This window comes from Paramisgurnus dabryanus, chromosome 7 (assembly GCF_030506205.2).
Source record: "Paramisgurnus dabryanus chromosome 7, PD_genome_1.1, whole genome shotgun sequence".
Lineage (NCBI taxonomy): Eukaryota > Metazoa > Chordata > Actinopteri > Cypriniformes > Cobitidae > Paramisgurnus > Paramisgurnus dabryanus.
In genome coordinates this window covers 19,938,497-19,951,096 of record NC_133343.1, presented here as the reverse complement: position 1 = coordinate 19,951,096, position 12,600 = coordinate 19,938,497, and the positions used below count along the sequence as shown (strand labels likewise).

Below are 12,600 nucleotides of genomic sequence, written 5' to 3'. Positions count from 1 at the left end.
GATCTAGGGGTGGTTTCCCGGACAGGGATTAGCTTAATCCAGGACTACCTTAGTTTAATTAGGAAATATAACTAGTTTTAACAAAAATGCCTTACTAAAAAATTACCTGTGTGCATTTTGAGGCAAAACAAAGGGCACTGATGTATTTTAAGTAATGTCAGTGCAAGTTGTTTTCAGTTTGGACAGCTCTTAAAAATGTTTTAGTCTAGGACTAGTCTTATCCCTGTCCGGGAAACCGCCCCCTAGAGTCTGAATGAGGCGTTAAATTACATGCTGAATATTTATGAATATTGATAGCAGTGTATGCTGGCCCCTGGATCATTTGGAAAAGATTCCTGTTGTGATATTATTTGCCAAAACACTGACCCAGGAAACATAATTGGGTTGCAGAGACAACTTCTGGCTCTGCTGGTGTCAGGGAGGAAATGTATCTCTTGGCTGACTGCAATGGCTGATGTTACCCAAGTTGAACTCCTGCTGTTAAAACAGCTTGTAGCATATGTTTGAAAGTTAAAAAAGAAAAATGCTACAATCACCTTAAACTGTTGCCTTGCCTAGTAGTGTCTTTTGAAAAACTCAGGTTTAAGTTAAAACAAATTAAAGTTTACAATTCCATAGATAATATCATTGATTATATCTTAATCCTCAAACAGAAGTTCAATTTTAAGTCTTATTTATAGCAATGTTGACATTGCAGGCACGCACGTCAAATTTCTGGGTCGAACTTCTGGGTTTCATCCGGCGTGTTACTTTAAATAAATTGCGAAAATTTTATTTGAAATAACTAACAAATTCTAAAGTCTGTTAAAATTTCATGCAAATATCTAATTAAATGAGAAAGATCCAAGCAAAAACATAAATAAGCAGCATTTTCGGTCACACACCTTCCATTGACATCCATATATAACTTTTTCCTCTGATTTCTAATAATAAAAATATCATAACTTTCTCAATCCTCTACAGATTTGTACAATCCATTTATCTTTGTAAATGGGAATGTATGCTTTGTCTAGTCATGTGATAAATTTTCAGCTTTGGGGTTTTTGAAAATTTTGTCATCATACCTATTATTTATTTTACCACTTATAGAGCATATAAAGTCTCTGGTTAGGTTATGTAATAGCATCTCCTGTACGGATGCATAATAATGATTTGTGTGCTTAAGTTTGGAGGACTCTCACAGGCTTATTATAAAAGCATTACTTCTTCCCCAGTGAATGCCAGAGGAATAAGGGTCATAATGAGAGAGGGGAATATTTCATGTTTCTGGCTCTATTTCTTAATTATATAATTCCCCTCTATTCAGTGTTAAACTAAATATTTCTTCATGTTTTCCACAAATATAACAGGGTTGCTTTCATTAAAATTTGTGATTACACAAGATGACTGCAGTCACATTGCAAAACAGTTAAATTATTTTTAGCCAGTCTGATTTATTCCAATCATCCGACAAAGAGATTGTTGGAACATTTTTAGGGGAGTAGTACTGCAAATAAAGAAAAACTGATCTCCTTCATTGGTGATGCACATATTTCTAACACCCAAAACCACCTTGATCGTGTGCCTCTGTCTAGCTCAATTGTTTATATTTTATATGCATTTCATGCCATATATAAATGTGATTTTTTATGAATAACGGAAGTTTTTCCAAACGCTAACGTCAGGTCATTTACATGTTCAACTGAACACAACTAAAGCTAGACATCAGTATAAACTCAGCCTTTATTATAGCAAACTGCTTCCTCTCAACTAAAGACGTGCACCTGCTTTTCCTCTCTTCTCACACCACTTTGATGTTGTTGATTGAAGTTGCTTTATTGTCTCATCACACCTCATACGCTCTATTAACCCATCATCTCTAACAAAAACAAACAACCCTTTCCCCAAGACTGCTTATTTTGCTGTAATTATAGCAAACACCAGCTAAACTAACATAAAATGTAGTTTTAATCAGAACTTGACCCCTCAACCCTGAGAATGTGCAACATCACAAGCCAAAAAAATTAATATTATCACAGATAATACTGGATGTGACAAAAAGTGGTTCATCAAGCATTTATACACATAACATAAATATCTAATCCAGTGGTTCTCAAACTGGGGGGCCCTGAGATGGTGCCAGGGGGCCCCATTTGAATGACATTTTTATAAAATACATTAATTTCTCATAAATTCTGTATAATTAAACCTAAAAAAAGCTACTAACCAATAGCACTACATTGTATATTTAATATGTTTTGTTTCATTCAAATGTTAATTTTGAGAACCACTGATCTAATCAGCCAATCGCATGGCGGCAGCTCAAAGCATTTAGGCATGCATACATTAAAACCATGCATTGGGGAGGACGTGTGATTTAGGTGACTTTGAACGGGGCATGTTTGTCGATACCAAATAAGCAGGTTTCACAGACCCAAAAAGTAATTTTGTGTGATTTATTGTTTTCTACATAAAATTATTTGACAATGTACAGAACTTTCGAAAATACATTAAAACTGACTGAGCAAGGCCAAATAATAAAATCAATGAAAGTCTGATGCTTCAAATCTCATAAGATTATAAGACTTTAGTCTAGATTTCACAGATAGGTTCACATTTTTAGAAACTGCTGATCCACTGGGATTTTAATCTCAATCATATGTTCACAGAGAATGGCCATAATATGAAAATATCCTCACATGTGTGTCTTGCTATGTTTGTTTGTTGATAGCATAAAAGTCTTATTAAAAATAGTTATTTAAGGTTAAACAAAAGGAATATTGCAACCGAAGGTACATAATAATCAACCAAGACTTGCATCAAGGTCACACACTTTAGTTAAAATTAGGATTTGATGATTCACGTTGTGCAAAATGTTCTATTCTGAGACTGTACCATCATTGTGCATCTGATGTGCTATCCAGACATGATGCTCCAGGGCATTTATAGCAACCACATGCAGCCCTGTGAAAACATTACAGTGCTGGTTACCTTGTACTGACACTGCGGTTAACTATGAAAAAAAATATAAGGCTTGTTGATATAAGAAGAAATATAAATTCGTCAAAGGATTGCCATTTAAATACTGTTGCTTATAATCAACCAACCATTACATATCTTTTATGGCTTTTATGTATAACATCATGCTTTCTATGCTTTCCTGAAGGACAAATCAAGAATTATGTCATGGAAAACTTCAGTTAATTGTGTCACATGGGTTTAGCTCCTGGTGTTAATGCCAAGATATTGTTGTCAAGGGAACATGGAACCAGTTTGGCTATATGACTCTTAAGGGGGAGGGTTCGAGAAATAGAGGGAGTGTTTGAGAGGTAGGTCGAGGGGGGTAGACTCATGTGAGCCAATAATAGTTTCATAAATAACAGCACGAACGTTCACAACTGCATTATGTATGAATGAATGATTTTTAGTCCTATTTGTGAAAGTCTTAACAGGTTAAAACAGCTGTTTTGTATTAACATACTGTTGTTTCACAAGACTAAAGAGACTGAGGTGATGGTGAAGTTCCAGACTGTGGTTAAATAGGTCAATAATGATCTGATAAAACATCGGTTTAGATAAGACTCTACGCAGAGAAATGTGCCATTAAAGATCAATAAACTATCTCACCTGATGTGAAAACCAAACTTTATGCTATGATGGACAAAGCAAACAAGTTAAGTTGGCTTTAGGTCATTTGTCTATTGACAAAGCGCAGTGTAATGCAATTATAATTAAATTGCTTAAAATCATAATCTGCTTTGCATCAATACAACACAAACATATATTACTGCATGCAGACAACAATGTTATGCACAGACATGACACACTGGTTGTTTTATCTTATAGACTAGCATAAATTCCCCTAAACCCCAACACTCAAACAAAGCTGCATATATACATTTTTATTAGGACTATACAAGTCAGATATTTACATTAAATGTTTATTTTGCAAATTTTTAGATGTTTTAGCCTAAATCTTATAAAAATTTAAGCATTCCATTTAAATTTTACAGTGTTAGAAAAATGGTCAAACTGTACCCAAGCTGTCACTGGGGCAGTACCTCTAAAAATGTTCCTAATACATACCATAAGGTACAGATATGTATATATTTGGTAGCCACAGATAAATCATTAGCAGCTGTGTCTATGGGCCATTAAAAGCAAGTGGTCCGCCTTATTGGAGCGTCAAGGCGCTATGTAAACTAGTGTTGCCAAGTCCGTGTTTTTCTGTGGAAATTGATTACTTTAAAAATGTTGGCATGGACTGCACATGTTCATCAGCTCTCAATATATATATGTAGTAAATGAAAGTAAAGTTTTGCTATGTGGAAAAAGGTCATTGGGATAGATTTGATTCTAACGCAAATCTGGCAACCCTGCCAAGCCGATGCGTGAACACTGACTGTGCGCATAATATGCATATACTGTATAATTATCAAATGTTACGTGATGTTGTGTAGACTTAAGTTTCTTGTGGCACAATATTTGAATTTGAAATCATAAAGAATAGGAGATTTGACATTTACAGTCGCTGCTGAGAACTGGATTTAAGATCGCTGGATAAAGGGCTGAATTTGTATCGGTTCCTTGCAATAGTATTAATTTTTAAGATGTGGTTTGACTTTGAATCTTTTGTGACTTTATGTTGTGTCTTGGTGTAATTATTGTTGCATAGAAGAAAACGTATTTTGTGTGTCATGGGAAACAAACTAAATATTGCAAAATGGTAAAATACTTACAGAAATTTGACTCATTTTTGTTTAATATTGTGTAAACTCTCTTTATAAAATAAGTCAGAAAATACGACATTAATATGATTAAGAAACGCCAATGCCTGCTATTTTGATAAATATGAATAGAAATGAGTGCAAATCTGTACGTTTGTAAAGCTGTTAATATGTAAATAAATTATGTATAAGTCCTTTCAACATGTCAATATTATACGTCTCAGTGTTTATGAAAACGTAAGTAAATGTGCGTGTGGTACAACCACACTTTACGTAAAACACACCCGTATTCTCATGAGATCACCTTGCATTATTTAGTATGTTCATTAAGCTTTCATCGGGGGGACAGTTGGTCCCCTTAATATATTGTATTGAAGATGATTTCAGGTTTTATATCCTGGGGAAATTTGGTCCAAACAATGTAGGCAAAACCTGAAACAGATATAGAGAACTAAAAGAAGAACTAATGGGATTATAACACAGAATGATCCACAGACCACAGAGGCAAAACTATGACAATTGCATTACCTTGCCTAAAATCAACCACTGAAGAGCTAGAAAATGTATTTTTGCCAGAAATGTTCTGAAATCAAATAAACTTGCTTGTGCTGTCATATGCTGTTAGTGGAACCTGCATGTTATCCCTACTGAGAAAAGACCAGCTAAAAGATGTTTGAATGGTTTTAGCTGGTCTCCCAGTTGTATTAGTGGCGTTTTGGACAATTTTTAGCTGATCTGGTTATGCTGGGAGACTGGTAAAATTGATGGATCAGCTGGGTTAAGCTGTTGGGTCAACTGGTCTTCCAGCCTAAGATCAGCTAAAAGTGCCCTAAACCACTCTAAAACCAGCATGCTACACCAGCTTAACCACTATATTTTATTGTATATTAAAGATTAACTTACAGTATGAAAGGAATTACAGGTAAATGTTTAGGGTATGTGGTAAAGTGCCAGTATTAGATAAATCTATACAAAGCTAAAGGGTGTGTTTTAAAATCCTATTCTGCATATCTCTGTTGCCCCATGAGTCCACTAAAAATGTCTTTTGTTCCTGTTATATATTGTCTGTGACAGGTCTTGCCTGATGGGAAAACCTTTGTTTATACAGCAGCTCTGAATGAAATCAGTCCCAATGGAAATTATCACCCGCATCATCATCAGCACTTTTGCATATGGCTGCAGTAGTTCTGCCCACCTTGTTTGTCATCGTGAGGAGGGGTTTGCCTTCTGAGGACGCCTTATTGGGTATCTCCTTCAGGACCATGGCAACGGTCTTATCTGCAGCCCTAGCGTCTTTCCCCTACAACAGTGAAATCAACAATGACTTATGTCAGGACAGAATATTTAGATATTCCAAATATTACTTGTCCTAGGGTGGTACAAGGCTCAACGTTGTATTTGGTAACAGACTGACATGGTTCATGGTTCAAAATAAAGCCACCACATGTGAAAACAGCTGTATTATATGGGGCCTAAACATATTCTCACTCTCTTAAACGTCACCCACTTTTTTACTTTGCCCGATGAAGTGCAAGACCACAAAAAGGCCACTGCAGTCATGTGAGTGATAGTGTGGCTATGGTTAACTGCCTTTATCTGAACTACAGAGACAGAGATGTATAGCTAGTCTGTCACTTTCAGTCAACCATTTCCTCCCCTGCAGTAAGCAGAGAATCATACTGCTCCAAGGACAAGTTATAGAATAGTTGAAATCTATTAGAAACCAGTACAATACTCTATTCAACTTTGCATTACTCGAGAGTCGAGACAACAAGAAACGAATGCACTGCCAAATGAAATCACATCTCTTTAAGCCTAAACAACCACTTTTGTGAACACCCACTTGTAGTTAATGGGTTTAGCTATGTCATCTACACCTATTTGTAAAAAGTGCATAAAAGCAAGAAGAATACACCTTATTCAGTCCGCCGCCATGTTGACGTCCAGAGCGTGTGCTTTAAACTGCTGGTTTTGTATGGATGCTTCATTCACCCATCAAAACACAGAAAATGCATCGTTTTACAAATTTGCCCAGGATAAAGAATATCAGAAAACGTGGATTGTTAAAATTAAAAGGGACATATGACCTATATTTTAGATGGAATATCGCATTGTGTACTTAATATCTGTTTCGGATATTAGCCTGTTGGCTAATCGCTAATTTCTCATGTTGTAAGCATGTTTACTTTTCTATTAAACACCATAGTGCAACAATTCAACACCAATATAGTGCAACAATTCAATATTTTATGACAACAACTATACAACAGTGTCCCTGTGCACAAGCAGGGTCCATGAAGAAATGCTTTAGTGGGTTTTCCATAAAAGAATGAGGAAAAAGTCCACTGAACACCTTTGCCTGATCTGATTTTGCCAAGTGAGAGATGTCCTCAGGGGGACATATTGTGTTGACTCAAGGACAACATTTTGTAAATAATACTCCAACCCTAACCATAACCCTAACATCAGAGGGAAATGATAAGTGAAAAGCAATGATCTAGAAGCGGAACAGCTTTGGGTTCAGTTTGTGCAACATGATCTCACAAAGTTTTGTGGGATAGTCACGGAATTTTTTTCTCATTTTTCGTGGCATTCTCAGGGATTGGTTCCTCAACTGATTTTTCCTATTTTCAAACCATTGTTGCTTCGGTTTAGGGTTAGACTTGGTGTTTGCGTTAGTATGTCATTTTAAGTATTGGTTTTTACACTTTGTCTGGTTTATTCTTTTATATTTTCTAAACTTTAAACAATTGTTTCCTGGCGTTGGGTTTAGAGTTGGGTTTCGGTAAGGATGTCATTTTATGAAAATCTAACCCTAAACCAAAGCGACAATGGTAAGAAAATAGGACAAAACAGTTGAGTAACCAATCCGTGAGAATGCCACGGAAAAAGACAGTCTGTGGTAGGGCCACGGAAAAATGCGGAAATCCGTGAGAATGCCACGGAAATTCGTGAGATCAGGTTGGTTTGTGACATCACTGATTTTCCCGAGTCTGAATCGGAGCAAATCCCAGCAGTTTATTCCAATATTTAGTGGAAAGCTTCTCAGAAGAGTGGAAGCTGTTATACCATAGCAGCATATGAAGGACCAACTCCAAATAAATAGTCATTGTCAAATTACTCATTGTTCAAAATAATTGAAATTTAAATTTGTCTTCAAGTGCTTTTGGCCATGGTAGTTTAATTGAAACATAAAACATAAAATAAACAGCTATCACCTATATAGTATGGTTTTCTTAAATTGGCTTTACTGAGAAACTATCCATATTTTCTCAATTCTATCTTAAACAGAAGCACCATCCATCTCTGCATCCCAAATTATAGTCTAGTGCAGTGACTACAATTAGATTTGAAATAGATGATATATGGCAAAACCCCACAATTTACATAGCATTTTGCATATGTTTCCTGAAAAACTGCAAGATTTACCCCTTAAAACTTCCTAACCATCTTTTTTTCTATAAAACGTATTCCCTGACAGTCTAATCTTGCATGGTTCTGCTATTAGAGATAAGAAAAGTAATCTTTCTCTGTGAATCAGACTGTCGTCACTCTTCAAACAAGAACTACTTGTGTTCAACTGGACTACTCTACCTTATAACCGTGTTTTAGTGTTCTAGTGTGTACTTGGCTTACAGACATCTCTCTAGAGAACTTGATGCTATTAATGGAGAAAAAGCACTTACGTCTGCAGACAGACTGAGTCATGTGACCGAAAGTCTTAGTAGGGTACAGATTTTGTTTCAGATATGTACCTTTGAGGTAGTATGTACCTCTAAGGTACCAATGTGTACCTTTGAGGTACCAATATGCAACCTTTAGAAACAAAAGTGTACTTTTTAAAAAGGTACCACCCCAGTGACGACATTTATACTATATCTTCTTGCACCCTTTTTTCTGTTATTGGTTATGTTGTATTATGTGTATGTTAATAAAAAATTATTTGTTATTTTCAACTGAGAGTTGGGTCAAAAAGGGATGAACACAACCCATTGGGTTGTAATTTAATTTAATAATTTTTTGGGGGGTTAATTTAAACCAATGGTGCTTTTGACCCTGTGCTGGGTTAAATTTTTTAGAGTAAAACATGACCTTTTAATTATGGTAAATGCATTTTCTAATTTTAGAAGGTACAAAAATAAAAGGTATCCCACACACTTGCGACCTAATAGTGTGCGGGACACCTTTTATTTTTGTACATGATTGGACTTCATTGTCTCTCTATCCTACGCATCGGGATTAACAGGTGTGGGACCCTGTTTTTCTTATCATTTTAGAAGAAAAATATATAAAACATTGGACAAAAAAATAAATTTTTAATCTAAATTGAATTGTTAATTGATTGTCAGAATCTCAGCAGGTATCTTGCACCACACAGTTTTTTTATACTGTGAAAAAGGAATTGAAAATGTCCCAAATCATGGTCTCTGTTGTAGAAATCACAAAAACTTGGCTAGTTCACTTACTTTATCACATAACTTTCATTTAATCTGACAATATTTAATGCCGTATAAAGAAAACAAGATTTTAAAATGAGATGAACGATTAATCCATGCTGAAACCTTGTTTTTAACACAGTTTTCAGATTATATAATCTCACTAGTGCCTGGTAATGTATCAGGTGTTATCAGTGGTGCTGAACTAATAAATTCTATCTTGAGTACAAATTAAATCTTATGCTATAGTAACACCTCTGAAAAAGTAATATCACAAGTTATTAATTACATTTAGTTGATTAAACAGTACTGTTCCCACCTTTTTCATGCCAATGTGTAAATGAATCATCACACAATGTCTCACATTTCCAAATGACTGTGACAGAGAATGCTATATATATCGTTTATGTCTTTCCCAAAAATTATCTTTGAGTCACAATTCATGGGTTTAACATATCGGAGTGTCTATTTACAATGAGTTGGCAAACACTATTTCCCTTGTTGGCAAACACTATTTAAACTAACTCCACCCATCAATGATGCTTTTGATGTGATGTAGAGAGTTCAAATCAGCCTTTTGCTGACCTCTCTCTTCTCCCTTTACCTATTACATTTCATATTTAAAAGACATTTATTTTCAATACTAATTAAGAAAATGGTTGAAAGTGCTGAAACGAGGTGCCGTTATTTCCTGTGTTTTCTTAGCTATGATTGTGTTAACAGTGCCAAAATAACATGTGTTCATGTTCAATACTTTGTTTTTTTCCACACAATTTACTTTCCTTAATACCGCTATTTTCATAGTCCTAAAATAGGCTCATGTCTTTCTTGTTATATGATGTCACTTCTTCAGAAACACGTAACGAGTTCTGATTGTGTAACTTGGGTCAAGTGAGTTGGGATTCGACAGCAGCTTAGTACACGTTGTCCAGGAAGGTCATGCCAGGTTGAGGAAGCTGTCCTCAGCAAAGGCCAGACAAAGGGGACTCAACTGTGGGTTGAAAAATAACATCATCTCCCTGGAAGCTTAACAAGGTCACATCCCTTTTTGGTGTATTCCTGTGGTAGAGGTTAGTCAAAAATTCTGAATATTGTTGTCATATACCTGGGAAGTAGAGGGTTGTAGTCCAAACAAGCCGTTTGGTGTAGTTCTTGAAAAGCAAATTTTGTTTAAGAAAATATATCGGTTGGCATTGAACTTTGAGCTTTATAATTTTAAAAAGGTATTATTTATGCTCTAAAAACAGTATTACACACTAATTGGATCACGAAAAATGGTACCTTTAAAGGAAAACAACACCGTTTTTCAATATTTTACTATGTTCTTACGTCAAGTTAGACAAATTAATACATACCTATCTTTTATTCAATGCGTGCACTTAATCTTTGTACATCGCGTCGTGAATGTGTTAGCATTTAGCCTAGCCCCATTCAATCCTTAGGATCCAAACAGGGATGAATTTAGAAGCCACCAAACACTTTCACGTTTTCCCTATTTAAAGACTGTTACATGAGTAGTTACACAAGTAAAGATGGTGGGTCAAAATAAAATGTGGTGATTTTTTTCAAGCTTAAAAAAAAACGAGAACTATATTGTATGGTGGAAGAGCAATTGGTTTGCAGCACTTTGAGTCTTTAAATAGGGGAAACATGGAAATGTTTGGTGGCTTATAAATGTATCCTTGTTTGGATCCGGATGAATGGGGGTAGGCTAAAAGCTAACACTTTTACAACGCGCTGTACAAAGATTAAGTGCACCCATTGCAAAACGATAGGTATGTATTAATTAGTTTAAGTTGAGGTAAGAACATAGTAAAATATTGAAAAACTGTGTAAGTATTTATTGGGTAGGGTTAGGGCTCAATTTAGGTAGGGGATTTTATATCCCAAAAATGCAGCATCCATTTAATAAATTTAATAAATATAATCATTTACATTTTATGTTATTATTGCATCCTGTTAAACTACAAAAATACTTAGGTGCAAATAGTATCTTCCAGTAAAGATAGCATCTAGTTGGGTCAAAAAGGGACGAATCCAGCAGCTGGGTTGATTTTAACTCAGAAAATGATAAAAATATGTTAAAACAACCCAGCATGGGTTAAATTACAACCCAGCAGGCTGGGCTTGTCACTTTTTGACCCAACGTTGGTTTGAAAATAACCCAGCATTTTATAGAGTGCAAGGTCATGTCAAAGATTGAAATTAAATTGAAATCAAACTTTATTAGATTAAAATAGAACAATTAGATTATAAGATTTTCACAGATTTCACAGATAGGGCCACATTTTACTTAATTCATATTATAACGTAAAACATAGTGGTAGCCAGACATGGTCATATATATCTGTGATGTGGGCTACTTTAAAACCGGTGCTTGCACGCTGCTCAGTCTGTAGATTATGTAACAGCAACGTTTATAACGCCTGGCTGATTGATGCATCTTTCCATTTGATTGGATTTGCCCACAACTTCAAAGAGCTCATTCATGTTGAACAGCCTTGACTGCCCACAAATTGAGAATCATCTGGACTCAGGACCAATAGCTATTATGTGCGAACAAAACAGAGCCCTGCCTCTAATTTTACGTGTCTGAACAAGCAGTTACGTTTAGAGCAGCAATCGAATATCACGAAAATAAACCACAGGCGTGAAATGAACACATATGAGATGTCCTCGCATAAACTCTGGTACCACGACCATCAAGTGAAATCTTATCTAAAGCTGAAACCAGTCTGACATCAGTGAACACTACAAAACTATTTGAAAGAAAATACATTCACCTTCTTGGATGACTTCCTTCTTTAAAACTACATTAGGAACCGATTCATGGTCTCACTTCACAGTTTATGACACCTGGAGAAAGCTATCCATTAACATTTCCATCAATCTCATGGCAGCTGCATGCTTTAGAATTTAACACTTTGAATTTGGTCAGCTCCCGTGGCCTCCTGGGATAAAATAGTGTCCATTGGAGAAATGCTGGGAAATGTTGTCAGAAGCAGCTGAGCATTTTTCATATACTGTTATGGTTTTGGACATACTACTCATTTGCATGCTCCTAATAGAGCTGGAACTGCTTTAACACTTAGAGATGTTTGTCATGTACAGGGATGTGTCCTAAACCAATCCTACATGACAGTCAAAAGTTCTCTACAGTCACAGCTGGCTCTTACAAAAGGAATTATAGTGAAGTGCTCTGAAAGATTGCATGCCACGTTTTATAAATGTACACAATACTTCAATGCGGTCATTTATGCCAATTTGCAGCTGCAGCAGTACGTAATGCAGCACAGAAATCTGCCCTAAATATGCGGCAAACTCCTGCACATTTAATGATTTTAATTTTCTCCCTGTGCTGGGAGCACTTTGTGCCGCTGATCTAATTAGAGCCTTTCTGGCTAAACAGAGATGGAAGACATTCTTCTGCTAATCTGGAATAATTTCTGACCAACTTT

The 12,600-nt window shown here is 35.7% G+C and overlaps 1 protein-coding gene across 5 annotated transcripts in view; it reads right to left on the bottom strand.

The window, feature by feature from the left end:
• Positions 1–12,600, bottom strand: part of pex5la (peroxisomal biogenesis factor 5-like a) — a 96,828-nt gene that overhangs the window by 44,366 nt on the left and 39,862 nt on the right. For 3 of the 5 annotated variants that reach the window (XM_065264904.2, XM_065264903.2, XM_065264905.2), the window contains one exon: positions 5,902–6,006. The exons of the other annotated variants lie outside the window; for them this stretch is intronic. In XM_065264904.2, the coding sequence (XP_065120976.2) occupies positions 5,902–6,006 (105 nt within the window). The remainder of the gene's footprint in view (positions 1–5,901; positions 6,007–12,600) is intronic. 5 annotated transcript variants of the gene reach the window in all.